At 57.3% G+C, this 26,989-nt stretch overlaps 3 protein-coding genes across 3 annotated transcripts; 1 reads left to right on the top strand and 2 right to left on the bottom strand.

Annotated features, from left to right (window-relative positions):
- The first annotated feature begins 4,395 nt into the window (after positions 1-4,395).
- PERCC1 (proline and glutamate rich with coiled coil 1) lies at positions 4,396-5,139 on the top strand. The gene has a single exon (XM_048962239.1). It carries the CDS (start codon positions 4,411-4,413, stop codon positions 5,137-5,139), a length of 729 nt encoding a protein of 242 aa, XP_048818196.1. The 5' UTR covers positions 4,396-4,410.
- A 769-nt stretch (positions 5,140-5,908) lies between these two features.
- Positions 5,909-22,840, bottom strand: CLCN7 (chloride voltage-gated channel 7). Its single transcript, XM_048961984.1, has 25 exons — positions 22,657-22,840; positions 18,267-18,338; positions 17,313-17,384; positions 17,084-17,149; positions 16,380-16,512; positions 15,991-16,100; positions 15,184-15,264; positions 14,934-14,996; positions 14,323-14,406; positions 13,924-14,017; positions 13,286-13,350; positions 12,692-12,808; positions 12,358-12,412; positions 11,894-11,954; positions 11,143-11,281; positions 10,657-10,750; positions 9,521-9,690; positions 9,131-9,182; positions 8,545-8,672; positions 8,248-8,333; positions 7,920-8,052; positions 7,755-7,814; positions 7,404-7,580; positions 7,237-7,317; positions 5,909-7,145 (listed from the first exon to the last, which is right to left on the bottom strand). The coding sequence occupies exons 1-25, from the start codon at positions 22,783-22,785 to the stop codon at positions 7,059-7,061; spliced, it is 2,409 nt and encodes an 802-aa protein (XP_048817941.1). The 5' UTR covers positions 22,786-22,840; the 3' UTR covers positions 5,909-7,058.
- A 733-nt stretch (positions 22,841-23,573) lies between these two features.
- On the bottom strand, positions 23,574-25,122 carry PTX4 (pentraxin 4). Its single transcript, XM_048962236.1, has 3 exons — positions 24,994-25,122; positions 24,418-24,916; positions 23,574-24,190 (listed from the first exon to the last, which is right to left on the bottom strand). Exons 1-3 carry the CDS (start codon positions 25,120-25,122, stop codon positions 23,574-23,576), a joined length of 1,245 nt encoding a protein of 414 aa, XP_048818193.1.
- Between the last annotated feature and the right edge of the window lie 1,867 nt (positions 25,123-26,989).

Raw genomic sequence — 26,989 nt, 5'->3', positions numbered from 1 at the left:
GCTGGGCTATACCAGGACAGGCTGTGCCAATCCCTGCCAGGCCATGCTAAGCTATACCAGACCAGGCCAATCTCTGCCAGGCCATAGTGAGCACTGCTGGGCCATACGCTGAACCTGAACGTGTACAAGGCCGTGCTGAGCCTTTCAAGCTGCACCAACCTGTGCCAGGTCTCACTGAGCTGCACTATGCTGTCAGGCTCTACTAGGTCAAATGAGGCCAGGCTGGGCCTCACCAACCCCTGCTAGGCTGTGCTGAGCTGTTTCAGGCCGGGCTGTGCCAGTCTCTGTCAGGCAGCATTGAACACTGCCAGCTCATGCCATACCAACCTGTGCCAGGCTGTGCTGAGTCTTGTCAGACCCTTTCAAGCTGCACCAACCTGGGCCAGGCCCTTCCACGCCATACCAAGCCCAACCAGGCTGTGTTGGACCAAGCCCTGCCAGGCTGTGCCAGTCCCTGCCAGGCTATACTGAGCACTGCTAGATCATGCTGTAGCAGCCTGTGCCATGCTGTGCTGAACCACGTCAGGCCCCTTTGAGCTGTACCAACCTGTGTGTGGGATTCTCCTGGAAAGGCATGCTGGAGAAAGGGAAAGGCATAATTGGGTGAAAGGTAGAAAACAGGGCTAGGCAAAGGTCTGGTTACGGTTTTCTGCCTAGTAGTCCTATTCACCCTTTTTATTGCATGGCCTGCAGCAGTTATGTCACTGGGGAACAGATAAACCTGACTCTGTCCCTCCAGTCATGGCCTAGCTAGTGCCAAGAGCCTGAGTCAGCCCCAACTTGGTGGGTTACTGGCAAGTGTGTGGCTTGATTATATGAAACAAAATGGTGCTAGACTGAATCAGGACCACAAAATGATGCTCACAGCTATGGCTCCGTGCCTCTAGGATGAAATAAAGAAGTGCAGCTAACTCCTGTAGGACCCAGGGGAGGCTTTCCTTCCTCTTTCATGAGGCAAGCCTAGCACAGCTTATCGGACTAACCCCATTTAGCAGAAGCAGTGTGCACTGTAGTGATTAAGTAACAAACTCAGCAGAGATCAAATGCTAGCAGATTATAAAACAGTGCAGGGACCACTATGGAGTAGGATCCCCTCCTAGATGGACTGAGAGCCCCACACCATTAGCACCAATATCTGAACCAACCAGTGAACATCAGGTCGTGTTATCGTCCCTAAGAATATCATAAAATCTCTCTTCTTGCCGGGGGCATTGGTTACAGACCTCTCTCAAGGAATTTGGTCTAATCCTGTGCCTTGGGGGAATTGCTGGACTCCATTACTTGGTAATTCATGGAAAACCAAAAGTACACATCCTGCTCACACCCCCTCCCCTTTACCATGTTAGTTGTTGTATGCTTTGCCAAGATCCTATTGTAAAGATGGAAATAGGGACTAAGGCAGGTGAAAATGACCAGCCTGGACACATTATCACCACCACCAGAGCAATTCCTTGGTCCCTGGCTGAGCTAGCCAAATTACAAGAGAAATACTACAGGAGACTGCAGGAATCAGACTGAATATCTTTGTAGGGTGTCTTTGACAGGAGGAGATAAAATTATGTTAAGTGATATATGGAAGCCAGTGGGTTTTGTGGTCCTGGCATCTTTCTCAATATGAGACCAGGACAAGAAAATCACTCTCTGACCGCCCATGCAGCGTACTGGGCAGGAGGAATTGACCCACAGGACTGGGTTTACCCATTGGTCATATGAACAGCCAGCTTTTCAGACCTCAGGTCATCTGCCTGGTCAAAAAGCTGCCTGTATTCAGGCCATGTACCAACAAGGACTGGTAGCTGAGTCTCCTATGCTGGCTCCCATCAATCCTGATCGACTCACTCCCCTGCTCCGAGGTCTCCCTCATAGTGTCAAGATAAGGGAGAGGACCTTATGAGTTTTGATGGACCTGAACCAAAAACCTCGATGCCCCAAGCTATCTCAATCCCTACTGAGCTGCATCAATCTGTACCAGGCTCTACCAGGCCATACTGGGCTGGGCCAGGCCATGGTACCAGACTGTGCCAGGCCGTGCCAAACCGTGCCATTCTGTGCCAAGCTGTGCCAGGCTGTGCATCGCAGGCAGCGGTGGCAGCGGGTGACATCAGGTGGCAGATCGAAGGCTGCCCGTGGCTTATCAGCTCCTGCTGGCCGTGTTTGCCCAGCGGTGCCTGGGCGGGACCTGCTGCCCCCCCCAGTGCTGCCAGCAGGAGAGCGTGGGGAGGGATGGCAGCACGGTGGGGCATGGCTGGGGCTCGGATCCCAGCTTTGCCCCCCACATGCAGGGTGGGGAGGGTGATGAACAAGCCCAGGATGGCACCGTCCTCAGCAGCACTGAGGGACAGCTCACCCCAGGGTACAGGGCCAGACTAGGAGCTCATGTCAGCCCCTGGGAGAGGGGCAGGACAGCTCTGGAGCAGGGTCTGCCCATCCCCGAGCCCTGTGCATGGTGTCCCACCTGAGAGCCCCAGCAGGTGCTGCAGGAGTGGAGACAGGACTGAATCAGACCGGCAGCCATTCCATGTGTGTCCTCTTGCTGTCACCTGTAGGTTGCCCCATGTCCTCTGGCCACCCTGTGTCCCCCGGCTATCCCATGCCCCCTGTCTGTGCTCTGCACCCCTCTGAATGGCCACACCATCATGTCCCAGTGCCAGAACAGAAATGGCACAGCAGGATCACAGCCCTCTGCTGACATCAGCTGCTCTGTTGTCATTGCTTCTCCTCTGTCCCTGCATGGACCAACACAGTCCCAGGCCATAGGAGGAACATAGGGCATCTCAGCACCCTGTCTGCAGTGACACTGCTACCACCTGGGTGCTGCCCCTGTCCTGGGGCTGGCCCAGAGCTCCCCACAACAGCGTTGTCTTCCCTGCATCCAGCACTGCCCGACAGAGACACCAGCCCCAGCACTCAAAGTGCATTTCCTGCTGTGCCCTAACACCCCAAAACATCCAACCTCCACCCCAGGGCTGGTACCGGAGCCCCACACTCATCTTGGGGTCTGCAGGGAGCATGGGGCTGCAGATGGGGATCTGGAGCTGCAAGGGGGGGTGAGCAGCACCTCGGAGGCTGCAGCCCGGAGGGTTCACCCACTGCAGCCACAGCTCTGTTTGCACAGGCAGCGCTCGATAAGCACCGTGTTCTTCAGAAGATCCCTACTCCAGGAGTCAAAATAGCATGAAATTTAATTTTACGCCTATTTGACAAAGCTTGATTTTACCTCCAATCAGCGGGGAGATAAGAGCCCTCGGTACAAGTGTGCGGGCAGTTTGGCAGCTGGGGCTGCCGATTTAATAGGTGAATCTACAGGAACAACACTTGAAAATCCCCTGGCGAGTGAGCCATTAAGGTGAGCCCTGCCTTCCGTCCCCGCGTCCCTCCCCGCGCCGCTCTCCCGTTGCTGGGTGCTAAAGCAAACCCTGGCTCTGTTTACCGAGTCTACTATTACAATACGGCTACCAAATATTTGCCAGCCGTCAGCTCGCTGCTCTGCTATAAATACTTCAGGCCCAGGTGGAGGGACAGCGAGGGGGAACGGCGCGGGAGCCTATGCATGGCCGGGCAGCAGCACTAAGGTGAGTGCCGACCGAGCCGGGCTGAGCCAGGGCGCTGCAGGAGATACGGCACCGGGCAATGCCCTCCAGCCCCTGCAGCTCTGCTCTCCCTGCTTCCTGGAGGTGAGCATCCCTGCAGGGTGTGCAGAGCCCCTGGAGCAGAGCCCATCACTTGCCTGTGGAGGGGAATGGGGCATGTGGCTGAGTGCTCTGTAGTGAGCATAGAGAGCATAGAGGGGCCTCATCCAGCTCGGCAGGACTGAGCTGTGACCAGAGCCTACAAAGCAGTGCTGGGAGGGGGCCAGGTTTATCCCCTAACAGAGAAACATTTGGGGTCCTTGTGTGGGCTCTCAGCATCCTGATCTCACCATGCTGTGCCCAGGGCGGGAGGTGCTCAATACCATTCACCACCACGCGGAGCCCTGGGGTAACAGGGGATGTCCAGGGGAACACTAAACTTACTCTGTAGCTCAGGGGATGTTCGTACTGCTCCACATCCTGCAACTCGGATGGGACGACCCTGCTGCCTCACATCTCACTGGGGACATCCCTACTGCCCTGCACTTAGTGGGGTTAGAGGGGACACCCCTGCTGCCCTGTGTCCCATGGATCAGCGGGGACATCCCTGCTGTTCTGTGTCCCATGGCCCCCATCCCAGGGACAGGGGTACATCCCCGCTGCCCCGCACCCCACACTGGCGGTGGCACAGTGTGACACAGCCCCACAATGCCTGAGGGCGGAACACCGCAGCGGGGCAGCAGGACAGGACAGGGTGGGAGGACGGGGCTGCGTGCCACCCTCACGCCGTGTCCCTGCCCGCAGGGTGAGCCCAGACCCCGGGGTGTCCCTTTGCACCGACATGGCTGCCGGCGTCATCCGGCCGCTGGCCGAGCTGCGGCTGCCCTCACCCTTCCCGCACGGCCTGCTCCTGCCTGCACATCCCGAGCCCGACTTCCCCGACCTCTCCGAGGAGGACGACGAAGAAGAGGAGGAGGAGGATGAAGAGGAGGCAGCAGAGCAGAGCGGCGGACCGGAGCCCGCCTGCCCCAGTGCTGCAGAGACCACGCTGCGACTCCTGCGCTTCTCAGAGCTCATCAGCTGCGACATCCAGCGGTACTTCGGGCGGCGGGGCCGGGAGGAGGCCGCTGGCGGCCATGGCGTGCCCGAGGACTGCAGCTCGCCCCGCAGCTCGCCCAGCCTGGGGCACACGGCACGGGGCGGCCGGGCGCAGCCGGAGGCGGCACTCGGTGCCCACGGGGCCGCACACAGGCTGGGGCCACTGGCTGAGCTCTTTGAGTACGGCGTGCGCCGGTGCCTGGCACCACAGGCGGTCAGCGGGAAGGCGCAGCGGCTGGAGAGGAAATATGGCCACATCACCCCCATGCACAGGAGGAAACTGCCGCCCTCCTTCTGGAGGGAGCCGGGTCCCGGCCCCGGCAGCCTCCTGCACGCCGGCACCCCTGACTTCAGCGACCTGCTGGCCCACTGGACAGTGGAGCCGGGGCCGGAGCTGCCAGGCAGTGGGCGGGAGCTGCCTCCTGTGCCGGGCCATGCGGGGCTGGAGGCCGAGCCCTACAGTGGGCTGTGACCCACTGCGACCCACTGCAGCTCAGGGCTGCCACACGCCGCCCAGGTAATGAGCAACCCATGGGCAATGGGACGCTTGGAGCCAGTGGGTCGGAGCCAGCAATGGGACGAGTGAATAAATGACTCCCACAGGCATGAGCGCGTGCGGTTTCCTTCACCACAGTATCCCTGGCCCTGGGTGGCAAAGGGCTGCAGCACAGCACCCCTCGGCTCCAGGAAGAGGAGGAGGAGGGACACGCAGTGGCTGGAGGAGCACAGCCTGTGTTTGCTCGGCAGGCCCAATGCGGTGGATCCCATCCCCTTATCTCAGCTGTGCCGGGGCAAAGGGCAACGTGGGGCCTCACAAAGCACCCAGCTGCCAGCCAGCAATGCACTGCAGCCTGGGTGGGGGGGACTCAGCAGCACCATACGGACCCAGGGCCACCGCACTGCCAGCAAGCAGGAACCAGGCTGGAGACTTCCCCTTCTCCATGGCCTCCTAGCTGCTGCTGGAACCCAGCCCTGTTACCAGGGTCCAGCCAAGGCATCCCCCCCTTTATTACAGTGGCTCTTTGTTGGCCTTGAAAGGGAAAAGCACCCAGGAAGAAGCTCTGGGCACCCACCCCTCGCCAGGGGGCTGTGACACGCAGCACTCCCCCCATACAAGCACCCCAAATCCCTGGCATTCTCAGGCAGAGCAGTGCTCACAGCCCCTAGCACCAATTCTGGGAGCTGAGCTCCAGCAACAGCACAAAGAGATGGAGGGAAGCATGAGACAGGCAATGCCAGAATAAAAGTACAAACAGGGTTTATTTCAGCACAGAAGTGGTTGGAAGCCCACAGGTACCAGCATTCCTCTGCCCTGCACAGCTCTCAGCCCAGAGCACAGCATAGGGTGTTGCCACTGCAGGGCATGGTGCAGTGCAAGGAGCAGGGATAGGGCCAGCACCTGTAGTGATGATGGCAAAGGAAGACAGAGGAGGGGGAGTTACACCAGGGGGATGTGAGGGCTGGAAACTCTCCTCACCCAGGGAGAAGCAGACTGGTCTCCCCCTGTGGCCCAGCCCAGCAGGACCCAGGCTACTGTGCCAGTCTGGACCAAACTGCAGCACGTACAGAAACACAGCTGAGGACCCAGCATCACTGAAGAAGCACTTCTGGGACTCGGAGGAGAGCAGGAGTCAGAGGGGACCATACTCTAGGTCCACCACCCCCCAAGGAAAAGGCTCTTCCCCTCCCCACTTAGAGTCCAGGCATGGCCACACTATCCCTCACACCTTGCCCTTAGAGGCAAAGCAGCTGAGGGAGCCAAGAAAGAGATGGAGGCAGCAGCTGCTGAACCATGGGAGCCCTTTTATTGCACAGCAGGGCAGGGAACTCCTCCAGCCAGAGGAGCAGAATTGCAGGAGTGTGGCACAGGGCTCACCCCCACAGTTGGCAACAGCATAGGGAGAAGGGACAGGGACTTTGAAGCAGGAGGAGCCCCACCACTTCCCATCCCCACACAGCCTGACCCAGCCCCATAGGGGGTGCTCAGCCAGGGCCAGGCCCAGACAGCCCAGGGTGGCAGCAGAGACAGAGGGCAGAGACTGTGGCAGAAAGACTGGGCGCAGCTCAGCAGGGCATGCCAGCTCCCCTGGGCCCACTCCTGCCTTCACCCAACCCGTGATGAACCTATTCAAGGAGCTAACAGAGCTAACCGTGTATTTTGATACCTCAGGGAAGCAGAGGAAGTAGTGAGGAAGAGGAGAAGGGGAGGCAGCAGACTGGAGAAGGCAGCAACACACGGAGAGCCAGGGCAGTGTGGCTGGGTCGGTGCTCCAGGCACCGTGATGCCTCCACAAGCCAACCCTGTCCTCTCCCTGCTCCACCAAAATAGGGTCCTGGTCTCAGAGGGGCCGGGGGCCAGGGCACAACTCTGCTGGGTCGTGCTGCCCCACATCACGTTTGTGCCAGCGACAGCTCCTCCAGTCCCTCCTTCCCCAGGCGGTACCTGGCGAGGTCTTTGCGGGTGACCATGCCCACCACCTGCCAGGGAAAGGACAGAATTAAGCCCCGCACTAACGAACAGAATGTGGGGACAACAGCAGTATCCCCATGAGCTGCCCCAGGGCCTCACCTCATTGTGATTATTCACAACCACCAAATGCCGGAGGCCCAGGGCTCGGAAAAGTTTGAACACCCGTGGCAGAGATGCCTCCTGCAAGGCAGAGCGGGGCCGTGGCAGTCATGGTGTGCCCCCAGCTGGTGGTGGGCTCCACAAGGGCAGCGGCCCGCAGTCATTACCTGCGGCACAGTGTAGGGCGAGGGGTTCATGAACTCGCTCAGATCAATCATGCACTCGCGCTCATCCTGGGAGACGTGGATGGACTGGATGGGGGGGAAGCGGGGATAGGCGTCCCGGAAATCCTTCAGCTTCAGTCGCCGCTGCACCAGGCTCAGGTTGGCCCTTTCCACAAAAACCTGGGGAGGAATGAGAGCCCTCAGGGACCCCCCTGCTCACTGAGGCACTCAGCCGCACAGCCCCAGGGCACCCACACAGGCAGGGAGGGAAGTGGTCAGAAGCATGGGGTAGGCAGATCTTCTGGAGGGGAGCACTCAGCTTCCTGATGCCTGGGATGGTTGCTGTGTACTCACCTTGTGCTTCAGCAGGACAATGAGCTGGGAGCGCAGGATCAAACCCCGCAGCCCAGCCACCTGCAACAGAGCACCCACCATGAGGCAGGGCTGGTTGGGGCAGCAATGCCCCACCACCACAGCCATCTCTTGCACAGACAACCCCCCAGGCAGTCCCAAGCCCACCTGTGTGGTGTTGGGGTTGCTCTCCACCACTGGGAAGCCGTTGTGGTTGGAGGAGGTGTCACTGAGGATGTCCACAACGGTGCCCACCCGCTCGATCCTCCGCAGGCAGGTGACGGGCGTGCTCATCACTTCCCTGCAAAGGGTCGGTGTGAAAAAGCCAGATAGCAGCACACCCCAAATCCACCCCAAAGTGCACAGCTCTCAGTCCTCTGCCCCCACAGCGTGGGAGGCATGGGAACAGACATCACCCTGCTGGGGAAGGGGCTGGGCTAGCAGCAGCATGACCCCAGGGCTGTCCCCAGAGGTGTCAGACCCTCAGTCCACCTACCTGGCTGTGAGCGAATGGGACGTCACAGGAGCCTCCCAGTGCAGGAAGGGCACGCTCTGCAGCTGGATGTGCATGTCGTAGAGCCCCTGCAAGGAGAGTCATGCCATCAGGAGATATGCCAAGGGAGTACAGCCAGGCAGCAGCTCCTCTCTGCATCAGATACCAGGGTCTCCTCCCAAGGCTCTGCAGCAGCCCCAGTCCTCACCTACAGCTTCCCCTGGCTCTGCAGTACTCCAGATTCTCACCCACAGCCTCCCACCCCATCCCAGGCTCACAGTGAATGCATCCAGTCCTCACCTCCACAAAGTAATCTCCCACAATCTTTGCTGTCATCAGCACCAGCATGATGGGGAATCCATAGGTGACGTTGCCTGTTGCCTCCATCATGATGACAGTGAGACTCAGCGTCATCCGCACTATCCCACCTGCAAGAAGCACCCGAGGGGATCAGGGGCTCAGGGGAGAGCGCCCAAGACCCTTCATTTTCTGCACAGCAACCCAGGACTCTCACAAAGGCACCACATCCAACCTGCCAAGGGACACCGCTCCCCTCTGCTGGCTTTGCAGGCAGGAGCCAGTCACCAAGTGACAGCAAACCACACAGTGACAGGGCTCTGGGGCAGGTTAGGGGAGGCCAGAGCTCCCAGGCACCTCCAGCCCCAGGATCTGCCCTGGACAAGCCCTGCCCTCATTTCCACCACAGTGCTGCCAGCACTTGGTAGTGTTGTGAGGTTGGGTTTTAACCTGACAGTACAGGCTGCACTCCAACTAGGGGAAAATCTTCATCAGAGAAGCAGAGAGCATTTTTTCCCCACGCCACCTTCACTATGACACAAGGTGAATGTGGCCATGAACCCCCAAGGGGGGCAACTCAGCGACTCACCCAGCTGTGCAGCAGCTCCCATCAGGGCATACTTCCCAGGGTCAGCCCAGATCTGAGCACAGGAGAGAGAAGAGACTGAGTGAGCCACTAGCTCCAGGGCACACAGAGATAACGAGCAGTGCCCCGGCCCCAAACCCCACTTCTGAAGGAGCAAAACATGCCAGAAGCTGCCTGCACAGCAGTATGTCAGCAGGGCTCTGTCAGGGCCAGGGAAAAACCCAGATGTTGCTCAGGAGAACATCAAGTGAGGAGTCAACCCACCCCACATTTCTCCAGACCACTGTGCCAGGCTCTCAGCCAGCTCCATGCCCACTGCCTGCGTGCACAGCCAGGTCAGCAGCAAAGGAGGTGAGCGAGAAGCTGCACTGCTCCTTCTCATCAAGTGCTCACCGAGCCCTTGGTCAGGTAGGACAGGGAGATGCCAAACAGCCGCCCCCAGGCAGCACCGATCAGCAGGGAAGGGATGAAGACCCCTGCAGACACTGTGAGGCCATACGTCCAGCAAGCCAGGAAGAAATACATCAGGGTGAACATGCCCAGTGTCATGGGGTTGTAGGAACCTGGGGTGGGAAGAGAACAGGGAATCAGTGCCAGTCCCACAGCCTGAACAGCACTACAGCCATGGGAGAACAGCCAGTAGCCCCTCCTGCAGGGCAGCGTGACAAACTTTGCAAAGCCCTGAGGGACCATCAGCACTGGAGGACAAGGTCTGGTGGGCAGAGGCACTGGTGAACTGGTCCCAGAACAGCTTTGAGATCAAAGCAGCAGCTCCAGGGGGCAGAGAACACTTTAGCATTACACGGGGTCCAAAGGAAATAAGAGCTGAAGTCTAAAAGCCAGATTTCATTTCTCACACAGATCCAAACTCCAAAATCCACCTCCACAACGTACCCAGAAGGTAAAGTCATTCAGGGGCAAGAAGCCCAGCTAAGTAAGAAACCAGTCAGACTTCAGAGAGCAAGCAAGGGTCAGTCACGCTCCCACACAGATCAGAATGACAGCTTGCAAACAGACAAAACTGGTTCCTTGTTCACAGGCAGCCCTGAGGGCAGGGCCCTTTGGCTGAGCTTATGGTGCCTCCAAACACAGTGCCCATCCCTCCCTCCCTCTGCTGCAGCAAAGGAGCTGACATCTCCTTGGGTAGCAGGGAAAAGAGCAGCTTTGTTGTTAAGATCAGAATTTGCTTGCTGGTAGAAAAACCAGACCACTGTTATACCCAGCACAGCACTGTGCCCTGCAGCCAGCACAAGGCTCAGGGCAGATCTGCCCTGATGGGTGCATGGCCACAGCAGAGGAACACCAGCACCTCCTGTTTACAGCACTGCAGGGGTACTCAGGAGCTGGTAGCCACAGCAGCCACTGCCTACAGCCCCACACAGTGCTTTTCTGGACCTCACCGTGCCCTCTTTAAGCCACACTAATCATACCCCACCCCATCCCACAGGCAACAAGGGAACAGGTCAGCCACTGTGCACACATTCTGTCCTGCACTGCCCTTCAAGGAAGCATTCACTTGGTATACAGACCTGGAGGGTCATGGAAGAGGTTGACAACACTCTTCTCAGGTGTGTTGAAGAAGGCAGTTGCCATGGAGTTGTACTCTCCGTCAGCACAGAAAAGCTGGAAGGGAAGGAAAGAAAGAGTTTGGATTGTCAGCTATGGGCTGCCCCACAGCAGGGCAAGCGGCCGTTCTCCAGTTGGTGCAGAGCTGGGGGGACTGCACACAGCAAGAACACCAATGCCAAACTGCACTTCCCTCCTGCTACTGTGCTGCTGGTGACAGAGACCTGTGCAAAGCAACACCACAGCCCAGGTGGGTTCACATCTCTGAGATGGATGTTAAGGCAAGGTGTCCAGAGCAAACTCAAGGTCTCCAGCTCCACACAGAGCAGAGGGCAGTGGCTGCAGGGGAACCAGCAAGGCCCAGGGCCACAAGCTCCAGCAGAGTCTCACTCCCCTGCTCAGCCTCAGGGTATCCCTCACCTCAGGTGCAGCTCACCAGCATCTCCTACCTGCAGAGGATAGGCCACTGAGCTCCCCTGGATGGGCTGGCAGTCTCGAGAGCAGTAAATCATGACGAAGCCCACGGCCGCCGTCACCGCCGCAACCAGCATGGCCTCAATCACCTGGAGGCAAGGCCTGTGGATGTACCTGAAAGGGAGCAGAGCAGTGAGCTCAGCTCTGCCACAGCAGCACCCAAGGCTGCCAGAGGTGAGATGCAGCAAGCCTTACAGGCTGCAGGAAATGGAAGGCTGTGCCAGGAGAGGGAGGGCAGCAGAGAGCCAAGCCCAGTAAGCTTCACCCCAGGAGGAGTGATGCCCTGGGAGATGCTGCAGACCCTTCACCAGCTCTGCTGATGCCACAGGCCACCCCTCTCTGACATCCCAAGGCTGGTTCTGGGGTTTGAAATGCTGGTGGCAAGTATGGCTGTGCCAGAGTGGGTTCTGATAGGCTCAGCAGCAATCTTTCTCTCATTGCTCTCATGCTACAATCATGTCTTGCACAGTACTTGCACTTGTTTGAGCAGCCAAGTCACTAAGAATAAATACTTAGCAGGATCATAGCAAAGGAGGGATGATGTGGGTCAAAGCCTTGGGTGCAGGCAGCAAGAGGCACATGGCACCTTTATCCGTCAGTTTTCAGGGGCTGCTGTTGCTATGCATGTGGTTACAGCCTGGCTTTGGCTGGGAACATCACAACCAGGAAGCACAGAAGATGTCAGCCAACCCACTTGAATTATTTTGGCTACTCACAAGCTCTTACCTGATCCGGAACATCGTTAACCAATAATTCAGGGCATTGAACAGAGCCCCCAGGATCCCACCTGCGAGTGGAAAGGAGGGAAAAGTCAGCATGCAAGTCTCAGGTTCTCCTACAGCCACACAAGACCCAAGAGAAAAGGGGAAGTTCAGAGAGAAACGATGACACACTCAGCATGACTGGCTGCCCCAGGGCACGTGGCAGCACAGGGCTGTCCATGACTGCAACACCCCAACCCCACAGAGGATTTTGCAGGATACAGATTACATGTTCTCTCCTTTGTTACAAGGGTGAGGGCTGGCCCAGGATCCTGCTCTCACCCCCATAAATTCCACAAACAGCCTCTGCTCTTGAGTTAATGGATTTTCCACTCCCCCCAGGAAAGTAGATCCTGAAGTTTTTTAGGCCCAGACAGAACAGAGGCAATGATTCATAGTAATTGGATCGAAAGAGCAGAATTCCCTTACCAACTACTCCCATAAAGATGAAGATAGGAATTTCCTGGATCGTGTATCCCATTTTCTGCAAACAAGAGATGGGTTTCAGATCTTCTGGACATTTGACTGCCAGTCACTGTCTGTCTGTGGCAGCATGAGCTCCTGGAGCAGCCCCAGGATGTGCCCTGAATGCTCCTTAGCATCTAGACCCAGCAGGGGCTGCAGGAACACCTTCTACTCATGCTGGTGAAGCTGGGATCCAGCCAGACCCCAGAGCCTGCCCCAGGCAACATTTTAAGAGAGACTGAAGTCCCAGAACCCCTGAGTGCCTCTAACTTCCCCAGCAGAAGAATCTGTGGCATACCTCGCTATCAAACCTGCCAAAATTGATGAGCCCAGGGCTGGACAGATCCCAAGCATTGCCGTGGTAAACACTCAGGACAGAGTTCAGAGTGAACGTGGAGATCATGGAGGCAAAGAACTAGAAAGAGATGCAGCACATAATTACTGCTAGACAGAGCCAGCCCAGCTCCATCCACACTATCCCCAAATATCCCCCATGGACTTGATACCCAGGATGTGCTGGGGACAAGTGTCACATTCCCCATGGACACACTCTGGGCAGGCTACACCAACCATGGACTCACTCCTCCTCACTCCTCACCTCTCCTCTGCCCTGTGGCAGCTCCCTTGGAAAAGGAGTTGGCAGCTTCAGGAAATGAGACCTCACTCAGACAGACTCAAATTTAGCCCCTGCGAGCTAAAAGGGAATTTGGGATGCCACAACCTCTGCAATGCATTACACAGCTGCCCAAGGGAAGGATGAAAGGAGGCACGCAGCTGTAGGATACGGAGCCTCAGGGCACAGGAGAAAAGATGATGCCTCAGTGCCATCGCAGCCTGCGTTAACTGGATTAAGGCCTGTCTTAATTTACTGCTTCTGCTTTGCAGCACTTACAATTCTCCATGTCAGGAACTGGTTCCAGAAGGAAGCTCCTTCCTCTAAGCTGAAGAGGACACCCCCTGCAAGTGCAAGACACAAACATCCTCACAACAGGCACGTGCCACAGACTCTCACCTCTCAGCACCAGCCAAGGCAGCCAAATCCATCCCAGCTCACGTGTCCTACAGCTCCCAGCATCAAGCAAAGGGAACAACCAAGCCCAACACACTTGATGTACTGTTTGTAGCAAAGCCTCTTCACTGCCTCTCCTCCATCCCAGGAAACAACATTTAGGATCAGAGACAGGTAACCACCTCCTCTCTTCCCAAGACCTGCATGGCAGGGCAGGACAGCATGGAGGAGTGGTGGGCATTTCTCAGGAAGGCTCATGGCATAACCACAGAGCAGACACAGTTCCCCTTCTCAACCCTGGAACTGGCAGAGGTTGGCAGCACACCAGACTGAGTAGCTTATAGATTCCTACCATGCAACACCCAACCTCTGGGCTTCCAAGCAAGAACCTGAGCCTGGAAGTAAATGAGGGGCCGTCCCAGCCCAGGCTCCTGCAGTGCCCCGTGCAGATCCCTGCAGGCAAGAGCAGCCCCCTGAGAGATGCACACAGCACTGCTCAGCATCAGAGCTGACACACATACCCACAGGGGCACCAAACGCCGCAGAGACGCCGGCAGCAGCTCCAGCTGAGACAAAGTCCCTTTTTTCTGTGTCTCTGCGGAAGTACTCAAAGATCTGAAATACCAAAAGTGAAGGCAGGTTCAGGCATGGCCAAAGGCATGAGATCAGAGGAGACACAGTGACAACCCCTTGCCACCAGCAGAACCCCACGGAGCTGTTTTGGGTACCACAAGCAGCAACAGGAGGGAATTCAGGTGGCACCAAATGGAGTCCACAGCTCCCTCCTCTATGGCACCTTCCCCAGAGGAGTCAGAGCTGCACCAGCCCACTGCTTGGCTGGGCTCTGACACCAGGAAGGCCAGCCAGGCACTGTGCTCTGTGCTCAGCCTATAGCAGAACTCCTTGCCCTGAGCACCAACCTTGAAGTCTCTCTTCAAAGATGTGGATCTTCCCTGGGAAATGCCAGCAGCAATCACAGATCCAGAGTGAATCATTGGTCCTTCCTGTAGGCAGGAGAGTGGAGTCAGACCACAGAAGGAAGAACCACTACAGCTAAGGAAAACTGGGGAAGGTTGGATGCTGATCCCTGGGTAATGGCCCTAAAGAAGCTGGATGCTATACTTGTACCAGCTCTGTCTCTGCAGGTATAGTGATAAAGGATTTTGGTCATTAGAGACCTTGCAATTTCTTCCCCAGCCCCAGATCCTCATTCTAGCACATGGCTCCTGTTCCCACCAGCACTCCCTCTGGCAGAGCAGACAGGAGCTTACAAAGACTGCCTTCCTTGCCTTCAGCCCCAGCAAGTCAGCCAAGTCCAAGCGTGGCACCTGTGCTCCCCCAACTGACATTCATGGTGACAAACACAGGCAGACACAGGCTGCTGCTCTCCTGCCCTCAGCTAAGCCACACATCAGACTGGCAGGGAATAAAACCGGGAAGTCACCGCAGGGTTGCTGCTGAGCTGTGGCAAACATGCCAGCAGCAGATAACAACAGGCCAGGAGCACAACAGAGAGCTTTATGCACATCACCTTCCCAACAGCCAGGCCGCCGACCACCGAGAGGATGACCCCACAGACTTTGATCACCAGGGTCTGCAAGACAGAGCAAGAGGCACAGCACATCACGAGGCTGACAGGAGCACCCCAGGCTGCTACAGTGAGCCCAGCTCCATCTCTGCCACAAACACAGAGGGAATGCCCCACGGTACAGGAATGAAGCACGTTTGCTCCAGCCCGGCCCATGCAGTAGGCACTCATCCTGTGAGCTCCCACTTCTTACCTTGAGGCGGACAACGTGTGGGATCTTCACACCATTGAGGTAGCATTTAATCTGGGGAATGCCACTGCCAGCTGCGACGGGCTGTGAGGAACAGGAAGGTGTCAGCACCTATCACATATAGGATGGAGCCTGGGGACACGCTGCCACCTTACCCTGGCCCTAAGCACAGGCTATGCCAAGCATATCTCGGGGAGGCTCAGAACTTATTTACAAGCTCTTGAGAGGCACCTGCTGTGCCCCCACAGACACACCACCCCAAAGGGCAAACAGATGCAGTCAGCATGTTCTAGGGGAGCATAAGATTGCTCCCTGCAGAAAGATCACACTTGGTGGCCAGGGAAAACTTTGCCAGAGAGCAAGGGCAAAACAACAAGGAGACTGCTGCTGACCTGCAGGGGGTTGTTGCCCCCTCTCAGCCACAACTTGCCCTGCAGACATCACCAGTCAGCTGCCAGTTTCTGACTTTTCCTCTTGAGTGTGTCTTAGAGCATCTAACCTGCCTACTCACAAACATGCAAAGCAAAGAGGCTGAGCCCAGTTCAGGGCTTGCATGAACTGACAGTTTGCAAAAGCTGCACCCACATCCAAGGCTGAAGCATGCCCTTCTGCCACCTCCCCTGCCCCAGGCTGCTGGGGCTGCAAATGAAGGCAGCACATCCTGACAGCCTGCCACCTAAGGAGAAACCTTACAGCACAGATGTTTCCAGCCAACACCAAGGCGTTGGGCTTCAGAGTGCCAGTTCAGCAGGAACACATCTGATGGATGTTACAGGAGTACCTCCTCACAAGCAGCCTCCAAACCCTCACCTCTATGAAAGCAACGATAACAGAGCCCACCATCACCACACTGGCATTCAGAGTGGCCCAGAGTAACAGAGAGAAAGACAGGCCCCCTTTCTCTGTGAACTTGTCGATGTCTGTGGAGAAGGATCAAGGAAAGGCTGCTATCAACTCAGGAATATCCCTCCCACCATCACAAAGCATCACCATGGGGCTCCTGAGGCCGTGGTGTGCAGAGTGCATCGATGGGAGCACTTGGATGCAGGCAGCACCTCAGAGCAGTGCTGAGAGCAGCAGGACCTGTGCACCAAGCCCAGAAGGAAGCTGCCCTCTCCTCCAACATCCTTCTTGTTGCCACCGGGAGCAGAGAACACAGATGCTGCCTGGCTGGAGGCCTCAGCTCCATGCAAGGATACTGTCCTTCACCACACGGTACTTCAGCCCAGCCAGGTTCTCCACCACGATGTCAATGAAGCAGGCAACGAGGCCGGTGAGGATGCCAATCATGGCACAGATGACCCAGCGCTTGATTTCCACGGTCCGGAAGGCCTGACAGACAAACAGACAGCCATCAGAACCCACTGCTGCCCAACCCCGCATCCACAGCCCCTACTGTGCATCAAGATGGGCTCCGGCCCACCTGGCCACCTTCCCAATCAAGTCCCAACCTTCTTTATCCTCTGCTTGGCATAGGACTGTAAAGCCTGACCTATTTCAAGGCAACCCCCAGTGCTGTTGTGCCTCCGAGGGATCTCTGGCTGGAAGACAAGCTTTCCCAGCTCGCCTGCCTCCATCAAGCCTCTCAGCACGCTCTCCTGCTCTACCTTGCTGCAGTACTAGCTCCCAAAGCCCCCAGGATAGGGCCTTCCCCACTGCAGGTGTTCCACCCTGCCCAGCAATATCACCACAGCACCCAGGCGAGCTCCTCATCCCTCCCCTGTGCCACACCTGGCTCCTGCAGAGCTGGTCCCCCTGCCCATTGCAAACTGGTGGACACCCATCAAACCACACAGCTCAAGCACTGCTGCTGAGCACCCCATTCCCCTGGCACACAGGGAGCAATGGTTGAATGGTGTCAGTGTGCAGGGACAATGGATAACCAGGTCATGGCAGGGCTCACCGCATGGTTTATCCTCCTTTCCTCTTCCAGGAACAGCTGGTTTTCACTGTTGTCATAGTCCAGGCTCTAGCTCAGAGAAGAGAGATGCTGTTAGTGTCTAATGCTGGGAAAGACCCCTATGCCAGGGGAGGGCCAATCTGAGACCTCACTCAAGAGCCATCCCTCACCAGTGCCTCAGAGAGGGCAGCTGGCAGCAGCAGAGCTGAGGAAGAAGCAGAGATGCACATACCTCGTACTTGAGCGACAGGAGCTTCTCATTGTGGGGGATCTCGTTGGGATGCGGCCGGGGGAGCTCTGTCTCCTGTGGGTCAAGACACAGAGGTTGGCAGAGTCCCTGCCTGCCTCCCTGAGGGCAACCAGCAACTGACACAGAAGTACTCAAGCCATAATGCTGGCTTGGTGCTGGTTTTACTGCATGAGCACCCAGGAAGCACAGGAAGGACCAGAGAGAGAGCAGTCTTAGTGCTCAGGGCAGTTTCCCACTGCTCAGTGTGTGCAGATTTAAGTCAGATCAAATAGCCCTCTGTGTGTGCACCCCTGGCCCTCCAGGACCATCTCCAAGCAGGACGTGTCCCATGGGCAGCCACAGGTACAGCAGAGCAGGGACCAGGCAGGCAGAGGTTCTGCACAGCCTGCACCAAACTGCTATTTTAATAAATCACAGCAGCTCTGTGCTCCCAGTGGAGGGCAACATTTCACCGCAGCAGGAAATTCCTTTGGCTTAAAGCAAGGAGCTATTTCAAGCCGATCTGTGCTTTTGAGTAGAAACTAAATTCTGTTTCATAAATGCCTTTGATCACGCAAGCTTCTCCCAGCTCTGATTTAAGGCATTCACTGGGGCTGCAGGAGGGGTCCCAATGGCATCACTGCCCTTCTTCCAGTCCTGCATTACAGCTACATCCAGAACTGGCCCAGTCTTTCCTCCAAAGCACTGCATTAAGATATGCTACAGCAACCCAGTCATAAGTATTCCAGCTGGAACCAGCAACAGAAATGCCTTTCAATAGCTGCAGCACTCGAGACCCAAGGATGGCCATGCAGGAAGCTTCATGTGACAAGCAAGATGGGGGAGAAAGAGCAGCACCCACGGTGTCCCATGGCTAACCCTGCTGCCCTGGGAGCATCCCCATGGGTTATTTCACAGTAAGGAAACTCAGTCACATGCCCTCTCAGTGCCACTCACCAGCTCACGGATGTCCTCATTGAGATCCACATTGCTCAGCTGTCCAGGGCGCAGAAAGGAGGAAGGAGTGAACTACAAAGAGAAGAGAGAACAAAGTCAGTTCCTGAATGCACCACCAGCAGATGGCCCAGCTGGTGCCAGCTGCACACAGCACACCCTCAGGCCCAGGCTGGGTCCTGCTCCCCAAAGTGCTTCCATGCATGGAATCCCCATGGAAGGCCACAGCTTGTGTTTGTCCACCCCTTGTGCCTCCCTGCCAAGCTCCAGTGCTGTCCAGGAACTGTGTGAGGTGTTGGAAAGGGGGACAGACCAGCCCCCAAGCAGTCAGGGCTACTCCTCAGCCAGGCAGCAATAAGGGATGGCCAATGGCACTTTTTGTTCCTCCACCTGCTCTGCAAGAGGGTTCCCAGCCAGGGAGATGAGCACACCAGCACGTTCACTTCCCTCAAAACCCTCAGTGGCACAGCACAGTGCCTAGGCTGGCTGCCAGCACTGTGTGCACAAGCAGGACACCAGCACTGCTCAGCAGCGCCCAGGACAGTGCTGGGAAGGTTCTCCATTCTCTGGTGAGCCCTCAGGCTTGTTACAAGCAGCACAATTGCACAACACAGGAGTCTGGGGATTTTTCTGGGCCAAGACAGGCTTGGGCTCAGGCTGAACCAGCCCAGCAGTGCACACGGAGCCCCAGCAGCAGCAAGAGAGCTGCCCTCACCCACTGCTGTTATGAAACATGGGGATATACAAGGGCGTGAGAGCAGCACTGCTACTAAGAACAGCCCAAACACCATTTCTCAACATCCACATCTTCCCCTCTGCAGCCTCTCACCCCTCTGATAGCCCTACTTCCAAACAGCTGAAGGACCAGAGAATAAAGGAGCACTGAAGAGCAATAGGAAGGTCCCAGCAGGGCAGCCCCTCTCTGCAGGGGCCTGCAAGCTGCAGATCCCAGCTAGAGCCCCTCCTGCTTTAATCCTCACAGATCCCGCCTGGAACGCGCAGGCCAGAGCAGCGGGAGACACACACATCACTGCAATGAAGAACAACCCTTTGTGTTTGCAGCCTGACCTATTTTCCCTTTTCCCCATCTGCTCCACACTCTCATTTACTCCCTGACCTGTGGATGGGCTTCGCCCCCACTTCCCAAACCCTCCAGCTCAGCACCAGTAAAACTCCTAGGAGGCAGGCAGACCAATGCTGTTAACCATGCAGGGACACATGGGAGCAGGGGGAGCTTTTTCAGGCACCAGCCTGCTCCCCCAAGTGATTATAGAGCACTGGAACACAAACAGGAAAGGAAAAGGAATTGCAGTCGGACCTGAAGCTGGACTCCGTGTTACATTTGAAAACATCTTGCTTGTATAACAGAATCCCTGCCCAGCTCATCCTGAACCCTGGCAGCAGGCAGCACTCAGACAGGCTGAGCACATTTAGAGCACAGCTGGCTCCACCCTGCCAGCACAAGGATCACATGCTGGAAGAACAGCAAAAGGATTTTTTCCATCAGCACCCATTTTCCACAGGAGGAACAGGGGAAATGGGACAACAGACGCAGACAGAGGATTATCTGTGCACGACTCAAAGATGTGCAGCCCAGGCAGCATGACTCCAGCCTGGATGCTTTCCAAGCACAGCCTGCTGTTCCCAGGCACATATGATGTTGGTGTGACTGCAGTGCCCCTACAACAGCACACATGTTGTCAGAACCCAGAGGATGCAGACAGATCATCAGCTCTCCCATCCCAGATGGGGACACCTGGGACCTTCCCACCAGCAGAGGAAGGTGATGTCACCCAGCCCTCAGCAGTCCTGTTGGCTCAGGGAGATCTTCGTGCTGTCCCAGTGACCTGATGAGGGGTTACAGAGGAGATAAGGCCACACATTCCTCAAAGCCCTATATCCATAGGTCAGGAAGCAGTAGAATTGCAGCAAGGGAACGACTGCTTAGAGAAAGCCCATCACAGCAGTGATGTGTCTCAGAGAGCGGTCACAACACAACACTGGTTTGTGAATAGAGGAACAACTTCAAACAAGGCTATCTAGAACAGCCACAAAGCAAACGCTGCCTGTGTACACAGTGGCCTTTTAGTGCCTTGCTAACTGGACTCTGAAGAACCACAAATGGAGCTTTTGCTCCGTAACTCATCTGCAGGGCAGCCAGCAAGGCCAAACCTGCAGGACAGCACTGCATCCACAACCAACCCCCACAGACAGAGTACCCTCCATGAGCAGTTCTCTATCACCACCCTGCTCCTCACTAACAAGCTCTGAATGCTCGTGGTTTTGTTATCAGTGAGATAAAGCACTGTGCACAAACCACACCAGCAGCCTGCACTGTAAAGGCAAGAGGAAGGAAGAGGGCTTTCAGCCCCCAGTGCCCTCCTGGCTCTGCTCAGTGGTGGGAAAAGATAACTCCTGTCATGCCACTGGACAGCTCACTGTGGTACATGGGGGAATATGAGCAATCCCATAGCCTGACAACCCCCTGCCCACCCTCCCCTTCCCTGGCATCCTCAGGAGCATAAGCACCGCACAGGTCTCAAAGACAAGGCACTGTAGTACACATACAGAATGCATCCTCAAGGGGTAGCAAAAAAAATATTAGTTAAAAAAAAACAAAATAAAACACACCTCAAGCTAAGGATGGGAATTGGCCGCTCTTACTGAAGTCGTCCACCCACTTCTCAGTTTGAGAATTAATTTGTTACATGCAACGTGAAAACATGGGAGGAGGGCAACCCACGCCTTGGGGCACGTGATGCTCAGATGTGCAGACGGCACCTTGCACAGCAGCACAGCCAGGTCCTGATGGGATGAAGGCTGACCCAGCTCTGGTGCTGTGCTCAGCTCCCCTGAGCCAGCAAATCCCAAAACAGAGAGCCCAAGCACATCCCTGCAGCTCACCTCTGTCACCATGGACACACGCACTGGGCACTCACCTCCCACCCACCAGCTCTCAGTCGCTCGCAGAAGTTAGCTGGGGAACTACAGACCCGCATTTCCTTTCGTGATTTTAAAATCACTTTCATTTCCATTAAAAGAACATGCAAGGGGAAGAAACCCCAATTGGGTGCCATTTCTGTTGTAGCATCATGACCCAAAACGAAGTCTCCCATCACAAAAACAGCTCCACCCTCTGCCAAAGCCATCCCGTCCCCACTTCTCAGTACCCCCTGCCTGGTACCATGCTGTCATCACATCCAGCTGGTTCCCATTGGTGTAACCTGGCCATAGACAGTTATGGGGGTATGAGGACATTGCCAGAGACCTGCTCTCCTCCTCACGTACCCATATGGCTGTGCTTGTAGCAGCACAGAGCCACAAAGGGCCCTACTGAGCTGTTTGGCATTAAGGTCACAGGACCACCCGTGGAGAGAAGCAGCTGTGCTGACCTGTGCTGCCAGGTCAGCGCCCACCCTGCTGCCCATCATTCCCACCCCATGCTGAGAGCTACAGTACAGCACTCACTGCCGTGCTCTGCTAAGGGAAACAGCACGCAGTGCTCTGTCACCAGCTGGACCATCAGGGAATAAACACAGTGGCAATAAACACAGACCAGCAGGGGCAGGTCTCACCCCACCCGCTGTCCCTGCTGTTTCTTCAAAGCTACTCACAGAAACCCTTTTTCTAATTGACCCCCAGACAAGAGATTGGATTAATCCTTCCCTTACCATGCCTCAGACCTGCAGTTCTCACCATGTGATTTGTAAAGGCAGCATGCTGTAGATACACCCAGAGGTGCTGTACTGACCTTATTTCTCCTTCCAGATCAGAACAGCTGCAGGACCGCAGTCGATTCCAGCCAGCCAGCTGTGCCCCCATCCTGCCCAGCCACACCAGAAACCTGCAGCCTAACAAACCCTGAATTTTTCTCTAATTAATCTAACAAGCCCGCTGTTCTGATCTACCCAGGAGCAGGGTGGCACAGAACCATGCCAGACAACACAACCAGGCTAACAGCTGCTAAAGCCTGCCTTCCTAACTATGCTGAAGGCTCCCCACAAACTTTCCATAGGAAATTCACCAGCTCTGTGCTCAGGCAGCCTCTCTCCCACCCAGCACGCACACAGCAGTGCTCCATGGACTCAGCCTGGCCCAAATCACAGCCCCAACCCTCCGAGCATCGCACAGAAGCTTACTTTAGGATGAGATTAACTTCTCCAAAGCGATTTGCAAGGAAGGAACGGGCCTTTCTGCGCTAAAAACACCGCCCACCCTGGACTCTCTCTTTGCCTCCATACATACACCATCATGTCCAGCCGCCAGACCCGCACGGCAGCAGACTGATAAGGATCGGGCTCTCCCACAGAACGACACTGGAAGCTGGAATTAAAAGGGCGTTCTCAGCAGCCGGGAGCCACGCACCCCGTGCCCGGGGCCCACCCCGCATCACCTGCCGGGCGCCGCCCGCCGCGCCGGGCCCGGTTCCGTTGAGCAGCGGGGTTGTCTCCCCCGCACGCTCGTCCTCGTCGTCGCGGGGGTCGCGGCCGGACCACGACACCTTCTTGGCGACGTTGGCCATGCGGAGCGGCTGCGACTCCGGCGGTCCCTGCCTCACCGGCCGGTCATGTGACACCTGCCGGCGTCACGTGAGCACTACGGCGTCCGGCGCGGCGATCGCGCCCCGGGGCACCATGGGAGTTGTAGTCCCCGCACCCTGCGGGGCCACTCTCAGCCCGCGGCTCGGCACCGCCCGCGGGGCTCTGTGGCTCCTGGAGGGCAGGGCGGACAGGCGGGGCGGTGAGCGGCTGGGCTGGCGGCTTTGGCTCATCGCGGGTCACTGGCGTTTCCGTGCCCCAACTTCCCCGGTTGTGACTCAGTGGCAGATGCTGGCGGCCGGCACCCGGCTGTCACTGCGCTGCGCCGCGTGACCACGGCAGCGCGGCGAGGAGAGCCAGCGCACCAGGGAGCCGTGCGGGTTTCAGAGAGCGGCGGTGTACGTTAAAACCCGCCTGAAACTGAATTCTGTACAGCTTGCTGTGGGATGCTGCACCCAGCAGGGCTGTGAGCGGCGCCGAGTGCTGCAGTGAAAAGCAAGACCAAAAATAGATGCCATTTCCTCTCTCTCTAAAGCACTTTAATAGGAATAATGAGGCTGTATGTGCTCCTGGGGGCAGGAGCTGGAGATGTGGAGGAGCAGACTTCTGCCTGGTGCCCCCCCACGGCCTGCCCATAGCTCCCCAGGAACACAACCATCCTGGCTGTGAGGCAGCCTGCTGCCTGTGTCCCATCACCCAGGGGATGCAGCTCACACTGCCCAGGCACTACAAGCCACCATGAACACTAGGAACCAGCACTTTCCCTCAGCCATCATGGGCAGTTCTGGAGGCAGGCACACCTCCCCCTGCGCACCTCACCTTGCAGGGTGGCATTAGCCAGTGTCAGGAGGGGCCCATGGGGCAGCCCCTGCCCAGTAGCCATGCTGGCCACCTCCCCAGGCAGCAGAGCCCTGCTCCAGAGGGCCAGGCCAGCCAGCTGGCCCAGAAAGGGCACAGAGTCCCCACTGTGGGATTGCTGCTGGCCCAGCATCAGTGAGCCCCCAGCAGGAACCTCATAGCCCTGCTGGAAGCCAGAGCCAGCAGCCAGCATCCTCCTGTCCACATATAAACGGTACTGGCCATAGCTGGATGACCAGGTGAGGCAGAGGTGGTGCCATTTGCCATCCAGGAGTGGTGTAACTGAGAGCTGCCGAAACTCTGTGTCCCCGATAACAAAACGTGCAGACCCAGGGTGGATCCCGTGCAGGGCCAGCTTGCTGCCCTCAGCCTCGCTGGTGTAGGACAGGACAGTGCCGAGATGAGGGGCTGGGGTGAGCAGCCAGGTGCACAATGACAGCTCCCGCAGCCCCACATGCAGCCTCGGCTGGAGCACAGCACCATTGCTGGCTGAGGTGTTGGAGAACAGCAGCACGGAGCCCACACTGCACACTGGGAAGGGAAAGCAGCACTCAGTCACTGCTACAAGGACAGATGTCCCTAGGGCTTCACAGTGGGCTGTGCAATCCCTGCAACCCTCACTACAGGCCTTGGGTGGAGCCCCATATTTTAAAATGGAACCAAAGGCAAAGCTGTGTCATACAGAGCTCTGATACCTGTCAGCACCAGGACCGGACCACCCTCCCGTTCCACTGGTCAGGTAAGGGACCTGCACCCACCTGTCTCCAGCTGTTGGAGGGCCGGGAGCTGCTCCTGGGGGCCAGTGGCTGAAGTGGACAGCACTGCCGTGACAGCTTTGGTGTCACCAAGGGGCTCAGCATCCTCCCCAGGCATTCTACTGGGTCCAGTCTCCACCAGCATCCGTTGCCTTTGCTCCCACTGATGCTGCTGCTGCCTCACCTTGAGGGGCCGAGAGCTGAAAGTACTGAGGGACACTGAATGCTGCAGCTCCTGCTGGCTGCGCACTGCATCCTGCAGGCTTTGTGGCTCAGCACGGGGGCTCTGGGCTCGCCCTTCCAGCCTCCTTACTCTGCGCTGCAGCTGCCGACTGACAGCAGCCAGGCGGGCCAGCTCAGAGCCCAGGGCAGCCCGAGCTGCGTCGGCTGCCTCTGCCTGCTCTGCCAGTGACCGAAAGCGGCTGTCGATATTGTAGGAGATGTTGTAGTTCCTGGCGATGCTCTGGAGATGGCTCAGTGTCACCTCCTGGAACCGACGAAACTGCAATGGAGTGGTGTGAAGGATGCCATAGGGATGCGCCCTGCTGTGCTGCGCCCCCCAGGCTGCCCAGCACCCACCTGCTCCTCCAGCTGCCGCAGCCGCCACAGCAGAGGGAGACTGCGGGCCGTGAGCCCTGGGGCATTGGGCAAACTGCCTTGCAGGGTGGCAGAGAGCAGCAGGCAGAGGGGCAGCACTGACCTCGCCATGCTGCTGCCGAATGCTGTCTGCCCGCAGCTCCAGTTCCAGCCTCTGGTGCTGCTTCCTGAGATGGTTTCCACTGTGATGAGGTTTGCAGGAGGTGCTGGCGCAGCCTCACAGCCACCGAAGCCAGGAGCTGCCCCCAGCCATCCTGCTCCAACGTGGCTGTTCCTGCAGCCCTGGAGCTGCCAGAACCCTGCTGCCCAGGGACTGAGCTGTGCCCACAGGGGAGCCATAGAGACATTCCTGGCAGATGTGCCTCCGTTGGGCCCAGGTAGAACCCAGAGGACAGCATGGTGGGGAGGAGGTTTGGGGTTATGCAGCAATAGAGAAACTACAGGGCAAACAAGCAGGGCAGCGCAGGATGGTGAGCAGGACAACATAGTGCAGGTTAGTGCAGGCTGGTGCAGCCCAGAGCAATACAGGACAGCATGAAAGAGTGCAGAATGGCGCAGGTGGGATGGCATAAACAGGATGGTGCAGTCAGTGCAGTGCAGGACGGTGCAGGACAGGACAAGAAGGCTCAGGACATCGCCGTGCACTTCGCTATATGCCACCACGGGGCGGCAGCACGTGTGCACCGCGAGGCCACCTGGGGGCGGGGCTTCAGCGCCAAGGGGCGGGGCTTGTGCGACAATGGGCGTGGCTTCGGAGCCAGAGGGCGGGGATTCATCACCAAGGTTCGGGGCTCCGGCGCCAGGTGGTGGGACGGCACCGTGAGGATCCCGGGGCTGCGGCGCGTCCCATTGACCCACCGGGAGATGATGGCAGCAGTGGTGACCCTCGCCCGCCGGATCACTCTGTCAGGTGCGCTCCCCTGCAGGATGGTGAGTCCCCACGTCCCGTGTCCCCTGCTGTTGGTCCAAGCAGGAGAGTGCCGTATGACCCCATGTCCCCACACGACCCCTTTCGGTATGTTGCGGGGTCCTCTTGTCCCCTCTCCCTGCGTCGGGTTCCTCCATGTCTTTGCACAGCCCCCATCAGTGTCAGGGTTGTCACACATATTCCCTCAATGTGCGTTGGAATGCACCCTGGGGTTGGCGAGTCCCTGTTCCCTCCACGTCCCAATTCTGTGCACTGCAGTGTCTTCATGTCACCCCCCAACGTGGGTCACAGTGTCCCCATGCCCCCCTACAGTGCTCATGGTGTCCCTATGCCCCTCTCCCTGCCCACCCTTACCCCCCACTCATGAGTGCCAGATTGCCTTTGCTGCACCTGGGGCAGCTCAGCTTTGCTGTTCTGAAAGAGATGAGATTGATGAAGCAGGACCTGCCTTTCAGGAACCCATGCTTGCTGAGCCTGATCCCCCAGCTGTCCCACGCACACTGAATGATCCTACTCAAGATAGTCTGTTCCGTAACCTTTCCTGGCATTGAGATCAGACTGATTGGTTAGTCATTCCCTGGTTCGCACAGACCGCCTTCACCATCTCTCCCATACTGATCCCCCAAGCTGGTTGCTTTCTGTGCTGGGACTGCACCGCTCATCAGGCTTAGAAGGTGCAGAATCTTCTCCTAATTTCAGCAGATTCCAGTTCCTCCAGTTCCATGGATGAACCACAGTTACAGCCCACACCACCCTGTTCCCAGCCCATTGCGCTGCATCGGGCAAGCTGCCCTGCAGGGTGACAGAGAGGCAGCACTGAACCTGCCATGCTGCTGCCGAATGCAGTCTGCCCGCAGCCCCAGGTCCTGTGCTGCTCCCTGGAATGGCCTCCACTGTGATGAAGTTTACAAGAGGTGCTGGTGCAGCCTCACAGCTCCCACCAGAGGAGCTGCCCCTGGCCATTCTGCCCCAATGTGGCTGGTTCTGCAGCCCTGGAGCTACCAGAGCCCTGCTGCCCAAAGACTGAGCTGTGCCTGCAAGGGCCGCCAC

The sequence above is a fragment of the Lagopus muta genome, chromosome 15 (genome assembly GCF_023343835.1).
Source record: "Lagopus muta isolate bLagMut1 chromosome 15, bLagMut1 primary, whole genome shotgun sequence".
NCBI lineage: Eukaryota > Metazoa > Chordata > Aves > Galliformes > Phasianidae > Lagopus > Lagopus muta.
This window is presented reverse-complemented; position numbering and strand designations above follow the sequence as displayed.